The sequence below is a fragment of the Neopsephotus bourkii genome, unplaced genomic scaffold (assembly GCF_033783945.1).
Source record: "Neopsephotus bourkii isolate Nb327-2 ecotype Australia unplaced genomic scaffold, CSIRO-AGI_Nbou_v1 NB_659, whole genome shotgun sequence".
In the NCBI taxonomy this organism is placed as follows: Eukaryota; Metazoa; Chordata; class Aves; order Psittaciformes; family Psittacidae; genus Neopsephotus; species Neopsephotus bourkii.
In genome coordinates this window covers 2,327,971-2,344,763 of record NW_026901158.1, presented here as the reverse complement: position 1 = coordinate 2,344,763, position 16,793 = coordinate 2,327,971, and the positions used below count along the sequence as shown (strand labels likewise).

The 16,793-nt window shown below is 60.2% G+C and overlaps 2 protein-coding genes across 2 annotated transcripts in view; both read right to left on the bottom strand.

Annotated features, from left to right (window-relative positions):
• Positions 1 to 466: 466 nt before the first annotated feature.
• PTGS1 (prostaglandin-endoperoxide synthase 1) lies at positions 467 to 10,732 on the bottom strand. The gene is made up of 10 exons (XM_061352530.1): positions 10,535 to 10,732; positions 5,639 to 5,755; positions 5,402 to 5,542; positions 4,567 to 4,710; positions 3,999 to 4,180; positions 3,809 to 3,892; positions 3,249 to 3,495; positions 2,127 to 2,413; positions 1,303 to 1,450; positions 467 to 1,093 (listed from the first exon to the last, which is right to left on the bottom strand). Exons 1-10 carry the CDS (start codon positions 10,641 to 10,643, stop codon positions 738 to 740), a joined length of 1,815 nt encoding a protein of 604 aa, XP_061208514.1. The 5' UTR covers positions 10,644 to 10,732; the 3' UTR covers positions 467 to 737.
• A 5,438-nt stretch (positions 10,733 to 16,170) lies between these two features.
• The window catches only part of LOC133211831 (carboxyl-terminal PDZ ligand of neuronal nitric oxide synthase protein-like), a 111,543-nt gene continuing 110,920 nt past the window's right edge, over positions 16,171 to 16,793 (bottom strand). The window contains exon 12 of the transcript XR_009725299.1: positions 16,171 to 16,193. The gene's annotated coding sequence lies outside the window, so the exon portion shown is untranslated. The remainder of the gene's footprint in view (positions 16,194 to 16,793) is intronic.

Below are 16,793 nucleotides of genomic sequence, written 5' to 3'. Positions count from 1 at the left end.
TATATATATATGCTTAGTCAGTACTACTAACTCAGGTATAATACAAAACCACTAGGACTAACTAAGGTATAATACAAGACTACTACTACTACCACTAATAATAACAATGATAAGGGAAATGACAAGGGGAGAGAATACAAAACTAAAAGGGAAAAGAAACCAATAAACACAAGTGATACTCAATACAACTGCTCACCACCCATTGATTGATACCCAGCCTGACCCGAGCAGTGATTTGGCCTTCCAGGTAACTCCCCCCAGTTTCTATCCTGGATATGATGTGCTATGGCATGGAATATCCCTTTGGCCAGTTTGGGTCAGGTGTCCTGGCTCTGCTTCTTCCCGGCTTCTTGTGCCCCTCATCACTGGCAGAGAATGAGAGACTGGAAAGTCCTTGACTGGAGTAAGCATCACTGAGCAACAACTAAAACATCAGTGGTGTCAGCAGTGTTCTCAGGGTAAAACAAAACACAGCCCTGAGCCAGTTACTAAGGAGGAGAAAAGCAACTGTTAGAGCTGAACCCAGGACAGCCCCTGAGGCACTCGGGGTTTTCACAGGGCTGGTACAAGCCTATCCTAGAGGCCTGGTGTGGAGGATGCCCAGGATGGGATCACCTTCTGTCCTGCTTCTCCTCAGCACAGTGGTGGGCATGCCCACTACCTGCAGGAAGGAATGGGATACTCAGCGCCAGGCCTGGAGCGCAGCTTTGCTGGTACCTGGGCAGGCTGTGCTGGTGCTAGAGCTCCGTTGAATGTCCTCCATCCTGAGGGCTGCCCCTTCCCACAGCATCCGGCACACGGAACGACACATATGGGCACTTCTTCACATTGAGGCACACGAGCTTCTTGAGCGATGCTGTCTTCACTATCTCAAAGCCAGTTGCTCCGCCAAAGGTACTGGGTTTCCAGTACTCCGGGGAGCAGATGGGGTTTCCAAAAAGCCCCTTCAGGGAAAATGGAGCTCCAATCTCCACCATGCTTTCCCCAAAGATTCCATTGGGTTGGGGTTTCTCAAGCAGCAAGCCCGGGTAGAACTCCAGAGCATCAATGTCTCCATACAGCTCTTGCAGTTCTGCCGCTTTCTCTTCCTCTCCTGCATCAAGCAAACGTCAGAGTGCTTTAGAAAGGGAATCACCCCAGGCAAGGCCTGGCCTTGCTGTGGTTAACGGGAACGTGGCAGCTCCCACAGCCCAGCCACATTGCAGAGGAGCAGCTCATGGTCTTACACCCCAGCGTGAGCACAGAGCATCTCCACTGCCCCAGTGAACCCCAAGAGCCCTCACAGCAGCACTGCAGCCCTACCTGTGAGCTCCTGAAAGGACTTGTAGGGCTTCATGCCAAACCTTTTCCGATACTCATTAAACGGCTGGAGCCTGAGCTGCCGGGATTCCTTGATGACCCCAATGGCCACTTTCAAGACATTGGCGTGGATGGTTTGTCCCCCACCGATCTGGAGGGTGAGAACACGAGGAGGAGCATACGTGAGGCACAAGAGGCACCAGCATCCATTCCAAAGCTACTGCAGTGAAGCATTCATGTCCTGGGCACGGTGTCATAGAGAGCAGCACATGAGCACAGCACCAAGAAGAGGGGGAATCACTGCACAGTGCCAGGAAACAGCTATAGAGCAGGTTGGGCTCATCAGTTCCCAGGGCAGGTCAGAGAATGGTGCGGGAGAAGCCCTGGGTGGATGGTGATCCACTGGCCTGGGTGAAGGGGGGAGATGACAGGGCTTTGGGAGAACCCGAACACACAACAGCCAGTCTGCACTTTGCACAAGCAGAGAGGGTCAGGAATGGAGGTGCAATCCCTTGGAGGAAAGCATCCATGTGATGGCAGCAAAGAACAGTGCTGCTCCCATGCCCAGGCTGCTCCACAGCCCTGTGTGGGCTGGAGGACCCCAGCTTACCCGCAGGCTCCTGGCATCACCGTTATGTTTACTACAGAGTCCTGAGAGCAAACCAAAGGGGCTGCCAAGGCCCAGCCTTGCTATGGTGCTTGTGGCCTGCCCATCAAGTGCTGAGTAGAAGGCTTTGTGTGTAAGGGATGACCCAGTGAATGGGAACAGGGATGTTCCCAGGGTTCCAGAGCCCCAGCACTGCCAGGGAGGGCAGAGAAGACCTTACCCTTCCCGCAATCTGCTTGGAAAAGGACTCCACCAGTGCCTCGACACCATAGTCCATGAGCATGGAGGTGTTGTAGAGGAACTGCTCGTAGCTGTACTCTTCCCCCTGGATGATGAAGGAGTCGGGCATCAGCCCGTGCCAGTGATAGAGCTGGTTGAATTCCACTGCGATGCGGTTCCGGTACTGGAACTGTGTCCCGAAAAGCAGCTCGGGGTCAAACTTGAGGCTCAGGTAGTACCCGCTGAGGTGCTGGACGTAGTCTTCAATGACGATCTTAATGGTCTCCCCTGGTTAAGAGGCAGGAGAAGCGGCCGTCAGCAGCAGGAGACACCAGCTCTGTACCCCAAAACGTTACCCACGTGCTATGGAAGCACCTCCCAGCACTCATCCCCCTCATCCCGGGACCTTTCTGACTGTGGGCCTGTTCTGCTGGTTGGGGATTTGTCAGTGAATCCCTTTACAAGCAGCAAAGGTCAGTCTGCCAAAACCGAAACGGTTCCTGAGGAAGCTGACCTCGACACGCTGCTTGCAGATAATGTGGTGACAGGGATTTGTCTGGAGTTTGGTCAAGAATGACTTTCCGTGAGATTACAGTACACTCATCATGAACATTAAAATGCAAAAATTCAAAATTGCAACAAAATTACTCAGAATCAGTATTTTTGATGGCTCAAAGCCCGTGTTTGCTCTATGGACCAAAGCCAGCGATCCTCGGAAGGCTGCCAAAGAAACTCCTCCTGCCTCTAAAGCCAGTCTGGCCACTACCTTCAGAGACCAAACAATGCTCAAGTCCTTGGGGCTTGCCCAGCGTCCTGGGTTCAGCTGTAGCAGTCATTGTCTCCTCCTTAGTAGCTGGTGCAGTGCTGCGTTTTCGACTTTAGCCTGAGAACATCATCATTATCATTGGTGGCAGCAGCAGTGGTTTGTGTTATACCTTAGTTACCAGACTGTTACCTCAACCCGTGGGGTTTACATTCGTTCCATTCTCCTCCCCATCCCTCCAGGAGCGGGGAGGCAAGAAGGAAGAGGAGTGAGTGGCTGCATGGTTCTGAGTTACCGGCTGGGCTCAGCCCACGACACCAGGGGGATGGACACAGGGCTCTGTGCTGGCGGTGCCCTCACCGATGAGGATGAGCCGAGCCGTCTGGAAGAGCTGCTCGTCGCTCCAGGTGGGATGCTCCCGTTTCAGAACGTCACAGACACGGTTGTGCTCGCGCAGCCAGAGCGTGGCGTACATGCAGAGCCCCGGCAGCAGCCCGAACACCTCCTGCCCTATCGCCAGCTGCTTCTCCTTGGGGACGGCAGGCGGGTAGACCATGTGGACCGGGGCATCGGTGACCGTGGGGGGGTACACCTCCCCATCCACCACCTTGAGGACAAGAACAGGATGACAGAAAGAGAGGAGAGGAGAAAACCACCTCGGTGAAAGCCTGTCCAGCCAGGCCCTACAGGTACCAGGGCTGCTTTCCTGCAAGCAGTGAGTGAAACAGAAACACCTCCCTCATACAGCCCCAACTAGGAATGCCTGCTGCCATCAGAACAGCTACAATGCTTGTCCCTCTGATAAGGCATCTTTGGCTGGCAGCCACAAGGGGCTGGGGTTTCCCTGGAGCTGCCAGAGGGATGTGGCTTGAAACAGCTCTGGATCACAGGGCTGAGACACATTTGGCTGTGCTGGGTACCTGGAATTTCAGCTTCCCATCCTTGAAGAGTCGCAGCTGGTGCTGCCGCTGCAGGTTGTCCCCATACAAGTGCCCGAGGTCCACCTGCCAAGAGAGCATGGCATCAGTGCTGCTCCAAAGGCCATGCACGCCCTGGTCCCCTCCTCACTGCTGCATGCCCCACGCCCCCAAGCATTCCAGCATCCCTCACCCCGTGCCCCAGCGCCTTGGTGAAGCCGCGTCCCATCTTGCCGGATGTCTTGAAGAACTGGTGGGTGAAATGCTGGGCGAAGAAGGCAAACATCAGGTTGGTGCCCTGGGGATCAGCTTCGAACTTCCTCCGCAGCAGGAACCTCTCTGCCAGGAGCTGGGGGTCAGGGAGCTGCTGCTTCCCTGCAAAGGATGGAGGTTGAGGGCAGATGACCTGCGCCCGCCCAGCTGGGTACCAGTGCTGGCCATGGGGCTGTTGGTGTTGCTGCTGGGTCTGCTGCGGCACCGGCAGTGGTGCCTCTGCACAGGCTTCTCACAGCCCTCTTACACAGGCTGTGACATGCCCCAGCAGCTCAGCCTGAGCTGTCCCAGCAGCTCTTTGGATACCATCAAGCAACTCCTGCCTGCAGGCCAGCATGGGCAGAACAGAGGAAGCAGTGCCCAGTGGGTGTATCCATAGCAGTGAAAGCTTGGCATGGGCGGATGGGAAACACCGATGCTGCCCCAGGTATGGACCCAGGGTGCTATTGCAGCTACTCAGCCCCATTGGTGCTGGGCCAGCCACGTACCTTTGGTCCCCATGGGCTTTGGGCAGTCATCCGGCACGGGCGGGAGGACACGGGTGTAGTAGCTGACATTGGCATAGGCTTCCCAGCTGATGTAACCGTAGTCAGAGTTAAAGGTGGGGGGACTGGGGATGAGATTGGCACGAACTGGAAAGAGAGGGGGAGTCACGTACAGCAGCATCCCATGGGCTCTGTCCCCAGCCCCTTGCTCACCAACCCTCCCCTTACATCCCATAAAGGTACCAGCAGCAGAGGCATGGGGGCATCCCAGGCTTTGCTCCAAGAAGCCTTTTAAAGGCTGCAGTTCCCTGCAGAGGAGGAAGGCTCATACAAACGCACTAAGTGGATTCTTGAATGATGAATGAGATGACAACCACATAGAAATGGTAAAGCCAACAGCCGGAGCCTTGTGAACGTGTTGCTACAGCTCCAAGAGCTGGAACCTAAATATTTATGAATGTGGGGACATGAATAACAAGGGCCACATTTCCTCAGTCTGCTTTCCGTGCGGCTGCTTAAGAGCCCTTTGGCCCCAGGAGCATGGCGTGCCAAGAGCTGCTCGTGTTTTCCAGCAGGCTGGAAGCCTGGTGTGGATGGGGACACACGGACAGCCCGGCCTGCAGACCCCCTGCACCCCGTGGGAAGGGTGATGCTGTGACAGGGGCATGGAGTGATGGGGGACAAGCTCCCTGGGCCTCCCAGTGAGGTGACTCAAGCCTGGTACCCACCGTGCCCCTGGGAGCCCCTCAGCATCAGTGCCACCCCTACCCACGCCTCTGCTGATGCCCAAGGGGTCCCCAAGTCCTGCTGCACTCCAAGACCCGCTCCAACCCCTCACCTGTGAGCACGAGCCTCATGAGCGTGTCCCTGATGCAGGTGCTGTTGATGATGTCCCACAGCCACTTGAAGTGGGTCAGGATGAAGTGGTAGAAGGCAGGACTGGGCTTCAGCAGGTTGTGGAGGCGCGTCCAGAGCTCGGCTGGGGGGCACAGACCAGGCAAATCACCCACCCCAGTAAGGATGCCGCTGACGGCCCCATGGGGTGCCAGGGGTCCTCTGGGCAAGAGGGACTTACGGGAGGTGCAGTTGTCCCCAGAGTACCCCGTCCGTGTGCAGTCACACTCGTATCCTCCCAGGCCGACCCTCACACACACCCCTTGGTGCTGGCAGGGGAAGTAGCAGCAGGGATTCACTGCGGGCAGAGAAAGGCATCACCATCCAGGCGCAGCATCACTGCACCCAGCCGCTCCCTGCTCCTCAATGGGGAGACACAGCCAAGCCGGGTCCTGCTCAGGGGGATGCATCCCTGGGAGGTTCGCTGCAATGAGGTGCTTTGATACCAGCCACATCCATGAGCGCAGCCCCAAGGCTGGTGTCCACGGCGTGCTGCAGGAGCCGAGCGCTGCCCTGACAACTGCAGGATCAGCAGATGTTACTGCTCAGCTTTCCTCCCACCTCCCGGGCGAGGGATTTTGGGCAGGAGCATCGCTTCAGCACTGCTCCTTCTTCCCTGTGGAAGTTGGCCTTGTCTGAAACAACCATCTGCACCCCACGGCCCCACACCAATGGGTGCTGCAAGCACTGTGTCCCCCCCCGTTGCTGTTGCTGCCAGGGCCCTGTCCTGCCCTGTGCAACCATAGGGCCACGTCACGGTTATGTCCTGCCTCATGCACAGAGACTGCTGTGCCCCAGAGCCCCAGTGCAGGGCCCAGCAGCACAAACACAGCTCTGGTGTTAAGAACAACAGCGATTGTCAGGGCTGGAGTTTTCTTTGGCAAACGGCTCCTCCGTCCTCGCCGCTCCAACCGGATGGAAGGGGCCGACTGCAGCGCCCGGTCCCCAGCTCCCACCCAGCCCCTTCCTCTGCCACCGCCGTGCCCCAGCCTGCAGGCATGAGATAAGGGCCCCTTCCTGCGGGCCCCACGGCGGCAGGATCCTGTGGGACAGAGGGAGAACCCCCCCCATAAAGCAGCTCCCAGCTCTGGGGCAGTGCAAGGCTCCCACCCACGCCAAGCCCCTCTGGTCCATCCTGGGGCAGCAAAACTCAGGGGAGAAAGAGAACCAAGAGTGGGGCTGGCTGGAGATGCCCCTGCCCTTCATCAGCCCAGGGGCTGCTGGAAACGCAGATGTCCTCTGTGCTGCTGCCTCCCAAAACCATCCTCAGCATCACCAGGCTGGGGCAGTCCCTGCAGACCGGGGACAGAGCCTGTGCACCAGGAGAATGAAAGTGCCAAGAGACAAAAGCTCCTGGAGCAACCTTGGCTGAGGGGTTTGCTGCACACCAGCAGGATGGTGGTCACTGGGAAGCACAGCGCTTGGGGACATGGGAGCCACCGACAGTGCTCTGCTCCAGTGCCACCAGCGCAGGGGCAAAGATGGATGCGTGCCATGAGCACTAGGAGAGGCCGAGAACCATCCCCTGTGTGCTCAGTGTCACAGCTGATGAAGGAAGATCTCCTGGGTCCATCAGCTTCTCTGCATGGTCCATGAGCTCAGCAGACCTGGTTCAGATCCTTCAGGAATGTGGGGGCAGGTGCCAAGGCTGGGGCGGAGGGACAGGCACACGGAATAGGAACCACATTTTTTCCATCAGAAATCGCAGCTCCAAATTAGCATCTTTGGAAAACAAAGCTCATTTTGCAGGGCTGCTCCGTGTCCCAGCCAGGGCACAGCAGGGGCTTGGCCAGCAGCTCTGTGACCCCAAATCCCTCGCGGCACAGGGGCCAGCTTGCAAAGACACGTTCAGATCCCAGCCTTCCCATCAGACTCCCTTTCATCTCGGATCTTATTTATCTCACACAGATTACGGTCAGACCTCCCATTCAGGCTTTTCCAAGGTGGGGATTTTCACAGTGGGGCCCATGTTCCGATGCAGCCCCAGTATCCTCTGGGCTATTCCTGCTTCAGACCCTCAACACCTAACTCAGCATCCTTGTGCCATGCTCAGTGTAACGCAGGGGGCTGTGGGGCTGCCACAGCCACAGTGTTGGGAAGATGCTCCATGCCACAGGCTCTGTCACATTCCCGTTCCCAGCTGATGTATGGAGTCAGGAGAAGTTCACCTTGCACAGCTCTCTCAGCACCGGGTTCCATGGCTCGTTGTGACCAAGCACTGCTCCGAGCCGCATTTAGCAGCACGCCGGGCTCAGCCGAGCTGCCTCCTCCCGTGGTTCACGGTGGTGTCAGCCCCACAGGTACCGGGGGTGCGCCGGGAATGGCATGTTCCAGCCAAAAAGGGTGGGAAGGGGCTGGAGCGTGTCCTGGCCCGCAACAGCACCCCCCTCGCATCCTCTCGGAGCCTCCCTCCTGCGGTGCCTCTCCCCACCCCAGCCTGGACTCCCGCACCCGCGCTGTTGGGATGGCTCCAGGTGTGGGAATGCCACTGCCAGGCTCAGTGCTGCTGATGGCAAAGCTGTGAACACGCTCCATCACTGCTGGAAAACGCCAGATTTCAGACAACATCCGCTCTGCAAACCGCAGCCAGAGCAACCTGGGGTGAATCACGGCCGGGACGGAGCCAGGCTTGCTCAATGGGACCCGGCTCCGTGGCTGCGGGCTTTGAAGATGATGAAAGGCTCATGCACTTGTTTTTCTGTCTCCTCGGGCCCAAACGCTGCTCCCAGCAAAGGCAGCACAGGCAGATCGTCATCTGCAACCACTTCTGGCATCCCTGCGAGCAGAGCAGCGCGCCAGGGCTGCAGCTGTGTGCCACGTGGGGCTGGGGGATGCTGCTCCCTGCACCTGAGCCAGGCTGATGGGCATGAGGATGGGCTGGGGCTGGTGGTACAGCCCCAGGGCTCTCAGTGTGGCACCAGGCTCCCTTTGCAGCCCAGCTGAAGCCCCACGAGCCCCATTGCAGAGGGGCTGTGCTGGGAGGAGGGCTGTAGAAACAGGCATGAATCAGAAGCGGCTCTGCCCCTGCCCCTGGGGTCTGTGCCCAGCCTGCCCCATGGCTGGAGCTCGGGGTGACGGTGATGTTCGGGTGCTGCCGCACCTCCTGTTTGCCGGTGGGAGCCGTGGGACGGCTCTGGAGAGGAAAATCAGGTTTATTTCGCAAAAGCCCTTGCACAGAGCGACACCCCTGAAGGCGACAGCGGCCGAGAGCAGGGTCTGCAGCAATGAACAGGGGAATCCCAGGAGCCCAGCTTGGCTCCGCTCGAGGCAAGCAGCGTGTTGTTTGGTCTTCTAAAGCAGATCCAAGGTCTAGGTTAGGGCTGTGGTCCTCCTGGGGCAATGCTGGGGAGGAGCAGGAGCCGGGCTGCTCTGCTGACAGCACCTCGGGGTATGGCACCGTTCCCTCATTCCTCAATCAGCTTCAATCAGCTATCTGCATCCCTAATTGGGCTTGGAAGAGCCTTTCATGTGTATCCCAGGTATGTTCTCCTTTTTCCCCACGCAGTGAACTTCACTTTGATCCTGGTGCACAGCAGTGAGCTCCAGGGGCTGGTGGTGGCTGGGTGCATCTGACCCAGCTGCTTTGGGCATGCAGTGTGTCCCAGGCCCTGTCCTGTGCACGGCAGGACACATGGATGCTGCTCCTGGCTGTCCTCAGTCCCCAGGAGCTGCTTCTCAGAGAGATGAAATCTGTGCTGGGAGAGGCCATGCCGAGGAAGCAACCACACAGAGGTTGTCCCTTGCTTGTCCCCACCACCTATGGTCCAGCGCAGTGGGTGACAGCCGGATCTATCCCATGGGACCTCTCCTCTTGGGCAGACATCCTGATGGGCTTCCCCCACATGGCTGCCTGCTGCATGGCCACAGCCTTGGGGCCTCAAAGCACTGCAAGCCGGGGTTGTGCTCCCCTTTCAGACATGTATGCTCATGTTCTGGGTCTGGGCAGATCAATTCCCATAGCAACAGGTAAACCCGGGCAGAGCCCTGCTGAGGGATGCAGCCCACATACTTGATCTGGTTTGAGCTTCACACTGGGGTGGTGTTTTCCTGCAAGGAGGAAGCTCATTTCATGGAATAAGGGCTGCAGTCAATGCTCCATTAAGGAGCTGCAGGAGACTGCACCTGAAGAGCTGGGGATGGAGCCAATGGGATTCAAGAAGTGGGTTATTTTGCCAACACATTCCATGGATTCCTTCTGTACACAGCGTTGCTCCTTGACACCCCCAGGTGCAGGGGCAGCCTGAGCCCAGTGTGGTTGTACCAGCGTGCAGTGAGCTGCTGCAGCACGTGGGCACGGGAGTGAAACCATGGCTCAGGCCGCTGAAGCCATCCCTGCTGCTCCCGGCCCTCCATCCTCACCCCCAAACTGCCGTTTCTCCGGTGTGTGCAGGGCCCTGGTGCCAGCATGCATGGATATTGCCGTCTTTTCTTCCAGAAGCCTCATCCCAGACGGGAAGCTGCAGGGAGCAGCGGGTGCCCCTCACCCTGGTGTCAGGGCCACCCCGGGGAGGCTGCGGTCCCCTCCTGCCCCATGGGCAGCAGTGGCCTTGGATGGAGCCCTGCGCTGCGGTGCGGTCACACTGGGGCCATCCACGGCTCCTGCAGCCGCTGCGTGTGGTCCCCCCGGCGCAGCGGGGGTAAAGGAAGTTTGTTTTTCACGGGTGGTTTTGCTCCCCAGTCAGGCGCGACCGGACAAAACCTGCGGCTCCGGTCCCCCCGCGGCCCCCGCCCGCCCTCCCTGCCCTCCCCTCGGGGACTCCGCTCGCAGCCCCCTGCCCCCTCCGGCCCGGGGCTATGGGCACGATCCGTCCCCGGGGCAAAGGCTCCGACCTCTCCCCGAGTGCCGGGGCAGCAGCGGCGCCCCTGCGGTCCCCTGCGCCTCCGCGGCACCGGGAGGACCAGATCCCTCCGCATCCCCGGGGCTGGCTCCCCCCTCACTGCCCGGGTCCCCCTCGGTGCCTGATGCCCCCCTGGTGCGGGCGTCGCCGCTCCCCCGGTACAGGCTCCCCCGGGGCTGTCTCCTTCTTTCCCTCCTTCCCTCGTTCCCTCCCTGCCGGTGCTGTCCCCGCCCTCGTACCGGAGCCGTCGGTCGCGGCGCTCCCGGTGGTGCAGAGCAGCACGGCGTGGGCCAGGAGCAGCCGCAGCCCCGCGCCCGGCGGGGCCCGGTCCCGGCACCCACCGCCCATGGCGAGAGCAGCTCCGCCGCGTCCCGCCGCCGCCCTCGGCCCGGCCCCGCCGCTCCCGTCCCAGCCGCGCCTCCTCCCGCCCGCGACGGGGCGAGGACGCCTCCGACAGCCCGGAGCGCGCACTGCGGAGCCCCGGGGCTACCCCCGGGCCTGCCCTGAGCCACGCGTGCCCCAGGAGCCCCGTGACCGTCCCCGCGTCCCTCCAGGTCCTGATCCCCCCCAGCAGCTTCAGAGCCGCCTCCTGGTCCCCCTGTCCCACCGGGCTCCAGACACGGTGCCCACATCCCCTGGTCCTCACATCCCCAGCATCCTCATGCCCACAGCCTGGTCCCCCGAGGATCTCCATGCCCATCCCCTGATCCGCAAGCTCCTTGCCTGGATCGCTATGGCCCGGGCACGCTGTTACAGCTCAGGCAGCAGCAGCAGGGCCAGGGGCCATGGGCCTGGCTCAGCTCCCTCTGACCCTCTGCAGGTCGGTGCCAGGAGGCCCAAGGTGCCCACAGCCACCAACAGCCAGGCAAGCTGAATGGAATCATGGCTGGGTGTTCTCTGCCTGGCTACTGACAGCGGGGACAGGACCAGGCCAGCCCAGGCACCTGCATCACCAGGGGCTGCATTGAGCCCGAAGAGGCTCTGCATGTGACTGGAGTGGGTGGGAGCATGATGGGCTGCAGACCTCGCTGGGACAGCCTCAGGGATGTCCCTGATCCTGGTGGTACCCAGAGCCCAGGGGCTGTGGCTGCTCACCCTCTTCTGCAGCAGCAGCAGAGACCCCGGCACAGGGCTGGGTGTGATTCAAGAGTAAATGGGGTTTTGCTGTCACCTCCTTGCAGGGCAGCACCCAGGGTGTGCGCAGCTCCTGCCTGGTTCCTGCACTTGGCTGTGAGGTGGGGACAGGACAGGAGTGGGGCTGTGGGACAGAGACCGTGGGTCTGGGTCTCACGCCGTGGGGCTTTGCTGGCTTTCAGCAGTGGGGAGGGAGCATCCCCGCAGGGTGAGCAGCCCTTGCAGGTGTCCGACAATGAACCAGGGCCTCAGATCCAGCTTCAGCAGGGGAATGCATCAGCCGTGACGCACACATGAGCTCAGCAGGCTCCTGATGCACTCTGGAAGGGTGGGGACAGCGGCTGCCTCCCACTGATGAGCGTCTGCAGGAATGAGGGGCAGGGTTTGCTGCATGTGTGCAGTTGGGGCAGTGAGCGTGTGCCGGGGCCAGGGCTGCTCCTGCCTGCAGGCAGCGCTGTGCTGCTGGGCACTGCACACCCAGCCTCTCACCCTGGCCTCTGGCCTCGGAGGTGAGGAGAGGCCGAGCTGCCTCTATGGGCACCAAACACAAAGGCAGGGCAGGGTGCCAGTTCAGTGCAGAGGATGGGGTTTGGGCAGGGTGTTGGGATGGTTTCGGCAGGAGCATGGGGGGACGGTGTCAAACACTCACCAAGGCATTGCCCTGTGCCCCTGCCTTGTGCCTGTGCGCTCAGCTCTGTATGAGTGGAGCAGCACCGGGTTCCTCCCCTACTGCTGCCACCGGCCCCACGGCATCCCAGCCCCACAGAGTTTACCCTGCAGTGAGCATTTTCCTCTCTGTCCCCACAAACGGCACCGCCAGCCCCAGCTCTGGCCTTTCCCTCCCACCCCACACTTGATGCCCAGTGCTGTTGACCACAGCACATGGGATCTGTCAGACCCTGGCACCTCTCTCACCCCTGGGCCAGCCCAGCAGCTTTTAGGGATGCCGCAGCCCCAGCGCTCACTGCCCCGCTCCCTTCCCTCCCGTCAGGTTTTAATAATCCCCCTCTTGCTCAATACAGGAAGCGGCTGCAGTAGCCCAAGGCTGTGGCTGTCGCGCCGGGGCCACCGAGGCGCTGTCCTCAAAGTGCCAGGCAAGGGAGGGGGCTGCAGAAGGCAGCTGCGGGGTGTGGGGCAGCCCCACTGCTCCTGGCATCTCTGCTGGTACCCAGACCCGTTCCCCTGTGTGATGTCTGTCTCTGTCTGAGCTGCGACCCGGGATGTCTGTGCTCATGTCTCAGGATGGGAGCCAGCTCTGGGTACACAGCAGGCCCTGGACTGGTGCTGCCTGGGCATCATGGTGGGATCATGGCTTCACAGCCTCCCTTGGCACGAGCACAGGGCTGGGACCACACAGGTCGCAAAAGGGGAACATCTGGAGGTCTGGCACGGGCTTGGCAGCGTGGGCACTGGGTCTGGCCAGCAAACACCCGACATGGCTCTGCAGCAGCAAGGGGAAACTCGAGTGTGGTGCTGTGGAGCCCCATGAGCATCACCACCATGGTCCTGGGGGGAACCAGGCAAGTAGAAAGGTTTCCTTCAGCCTGACGAGCGCACTCAGGAGGGGTGGGGAATGGGTGGCTGCTGCTCCTCTGGGTGCAGGGCAGCAATGGGGATGTGGCCTTGCCACGGCTCCTGGGAGCGCTCCTCACCAGTGGGATGCAGCAGTGGGATGGACGGACGAGTGGCAGAGGCAGCCTGAGGAGGCTGGGCTCTGGCTGGAGAGTTTCAGCCCTGAGCACCCAAAACCTTCCTGGAGGTGACCGGAGCAGTTCCCAATGCCCAAAGGTCCTCCTGTGTCTGCTGCTGGTCCTCACTGGGCCTCCCACTGTGGGTTGGGGCATGGGGGGTGAGGAGCTCGGTGCTAACCCAGCCCAGGGCAGCCACCAGGATGTGAAGGGGAGCCTCAGCCTCCCCCCATGGCCCAAAGCCAACTGAAGCCCCCCGCGGGCCTGCACATCCACAGTGGCCCTAAGGAGCTGCTCCACCAGATTGATCCCCCCCCAGATGGCTCCTTCCATAGAGTTCTGTGAAGTTTCTTTTGAGGTGCCTTTTGAGTGTGTTCCATAGGATGCTTACAGTGCTTAGTGCAGTTGGTACAGACAGTTACAACTATGTACAGGGCACTTTCTTCCTCAGTTAGCTTCAAAGTGTTCTCCAGGCTCCCTGGGACAGCTCTGTTCTCCAGCTCCTGCTTTAAATCTGGGTATTTTTTCCAGGTCATGATTTTGGACTCCGATCTTGACCCAAACTCCCTTCTCCGGCTGCATTTCTGTGGGTCAGGGTCAGTTTTTCTTCCCATTGCAGCCAGAGTGGTCTCATTGCTTTGGAGAAGAAACTGTCTCACGCCACGCTCTCAGCTCTTGGCCAGCCCCATGCTGGTCTCAGGATGCTCTTCCACTTTTCACAGCAGCAGCCGTGGGTATCAGTGCTGTGGCTTCACCCCTTGTCTTCCCTCAGCTTCCCTCCTCTTTCCAGAGGCATCACTGGGGTTTTGCTTCCTGTTCTTCCCCCCTCGGTGCAGGGGGGATGCGACTGTGGCCCCACTCCAGCTATGGCTGTCCTGGGCTGTTGGTCCTGCCCCAGTGATGTGCTGATGCTGCACCTCCGTCTCTGCCGAGAGGATGGATGCGGGAGCTGCCGCCTCGGTCTTGCTCCAGTTTAAATTAGGATGGAGAGGGCGTTGTGGGAGATGCAGTGACGAGAGGTCATTGCGTGTCCCCATCCCATGGCGTGTCCCTGTGTCCCTGTGTCCATGCCCGGGGCGGGAGCCGGCGGGGCTGCGGGAGCCGGTGGTGCCGGCCGCGTCCTCCCGTAGGGAGGCAGCAAAACACCGTCAATGGCAGCGCCGCGCCGGCCGGGGCTGCGGAGGCACCGGGAGGCACTGGGAAAGCGCTGATGGTCCTGAGCTGCTTTGCACCGGGCCGCCCCACAGCTCCGCTCTGCCCCCCAGGACCCTTTTCCCCCGGGTCTGGGGTGATGCTTCGCAATGGCACCGGAGCAGGACATTGGGACCCAAGCACCTGCAGTGGTTCAGCACCTACAACTCCTTCCCTCGTCTTCCCAGGGGGGCTGGAGCCGTGGGGGCACCCCGTGCTGTGACCCCACAGCCATGGGGTGAGGTGGCAGCCATCGAGGGGAGCTTTGGGGCAGTGGGACAGGGGCACCCCCATGGCTCCCAGTCCAGGAGTGTGTCCCCCTAATCCCGGGGCATCTGCATGGCTCATGGAGCATCCCCTGGCATGACCCAACCTTGTGCATCCCAGAGAGGCTCCTTGGGTGGGAAGTAGCTCAGCGTGTGTACACTCGACTGTCGGCTGCAGGGGCTGGGCAGAGAACAGGGAAGCCAAACCCCCTTTTTTCTACCTTAAGGTTCTGAGGTGACCGGTGACAAGTGCCCCAAGGGGAAGGTCCCTGAGAACCACAGGAGCTTCAATCCACACAATGGCCCAGAGACCCCACATAGAGCATCACACTGGTCTGGTCACCCTGTGCTGGGCTCAGGGATGCTCTGGGGGTACAGGGCCAAGCAGGGCAGCATCGGTGCAGCCCAGGGAGCAAACCTCTCCCTGATGGCCCCTTGCCCAGCTCCACGGCAGCGGAGGACCCGCGTTCCCTCCAGCGCGCGGAGCTGACAGGCGCTGTTTGAGGGGCTACAAATGAGAGCTGAAAAGCCGGGGCTGGACAGGCTGTCTGGGAACAGGTAACCTGAGCCCCAGGAAAGGAGGACTCAGGAAGGCGCTTTTCAGCAATCATATTCATCATCTTCAGCTCAGACTCATTAGGCTCGGGAGCCCGGCCCCCGCCACCGCCAACGCCTCCCGCACGCAGATAGAGCCGCTGGCTCAGACAAATAAATGCTTCCAGCTTCCCGGTGGATGCAGCAGGTCAGGGAGCATCTGATGCCAATTACACACGGTGTAGGGTTCCCTGCCCGCGCTCACCAGCACCGTGCACTGAGGCGGCTCCCGCGCTCCGACCTTCCGATGGCCCCATGGATCACCCTCTGCTCCCTCCGTGCCAGGTGCCATGGGGGCAGACAAGGGGAAGAGCAGCTCTGTGCCACCCATGGTTTGAGCTCCTCCATCCTGGGGTCAGGGACCAGCACAGGGATCTCCTACCTGAGCGGCTCAGGGGATGCTTGAAGGCAACCTCACTGCATGGCTGTTCCTACCATGGCTGGCTGTGCACAGCGCTGAGCATCGGCCTGTCACTGTGTCCCCATCACATGTGCTCACAGCACAGTGCAGCAAGAACCCCTCCTTCCTGCTCCCTGGTGTAGGGCTAAGGGTGGGAAGCTGCCCCGACTGGTGCAGCAGATTTGGAGCCATCCTGGTCAAGGGTATCCCAGAGTCCCTGGCACTGCACAGCCACTTCAAGCAGTGGGAAGCACGCTGGGGCTGTGCATCACCATGGGTGCCCTGAGCCCTACTGTGTATGTGGGCACATTCCCATCTCAGGGGCTGAGCAGAGGGAGCTGTGGGAGTCTCCATCCCATTTAGGTCCAGATTTGTACCATGGAACCCTACGGATGGGGCTTGGAAGGACCCCAGAGTGCAGGCACCCATCCTGAGCGGTGACAGCAGCCAGCACAGCCATGCTGAGCACCTCAATGAAGCGGGTGCAGGCAGCTCCACTCACCCAGCAGCTCGTAGGGGCAGCTCCGTCTTTCCCCTTCTCTGGCCGGCCTGGATGTCCTTAATTGCCCAAAGGTCAGCGTCCCCGAGCCCGGGGCCACGTGTCGGAGGGACCCCGAGCAGGAACCTGACACGGACGCGAGTCATTCGGGATCAACGCTGGGGCCAGGAAATTGCAACGGACACGAACCTAAATACACCGCACGTCCCCCCAGGTAATCAGGGAGCGGGCCAGATTCTGGCTGACAGCTTAAATGCCTTAATTCCTTGTCCGCTGCGGTTCGAGGGGGTCCCGTGTGCCGTGGGCTTCTCCCAAGCAGTCTCCGAGCTGGAGGTTTGCCTGTAATTGGAGGCATGCTGCATTCCCCTGAAAGTAGCCAGGTCCCACTGGAGGGGGCTGCGGGAAGGCAGCAATTTCCCTTATGGAATTATTTACCTGATTAGAGAGTTTATTTTATCGAAATTGTTTCAGAATGGGGCCGCTCGGTGTGTCCAGCGCGGGGAGCTCCCCGGTGGGGCCGGCGGCCTGGAGACAGGTAATTTGTGTGCTTAATGGGACTAATGCACCCGGCAATTACACCGATGGATTTCGCTGCAAAGTGCCCTGCTCCCATTAATTAAAAATCTGTTAAGAAGATTAGCACATAAAGGTATCAAAAGAAACCCAAGAGTTTCTTTCCCCACCGGCCCCCCGAAGGCGAGTGTGGGAGTGCTGGATTGCTCACAT

Excerpts from the sequence above, each read along its gene's own strand:
- PTGS1 (XM_061352530.1), bottom strand. The coding sequence starts at position 10,643 with ATGGGCGGTGGGTGCCGGGACCGGGCCCCGCCGGGCGCGGGGCTGCGG. Across the intron at positions 3,496-3,808 it reads ATGGGAAGCTGAAATTCCAG|GTGGTGGATGGGGAGGTGTA; the intron begins GTACCCAGCACA and ends CTTGTCCTCAAG. Across the intron at positions 1,094-1,302 it reads GTCCTTTCAGGAGCTCACAG|GAGAGGAAGAGAAAGCGGCA; the intron begins GTAGGGCTGCAG and ends TGCTTGATGCAG.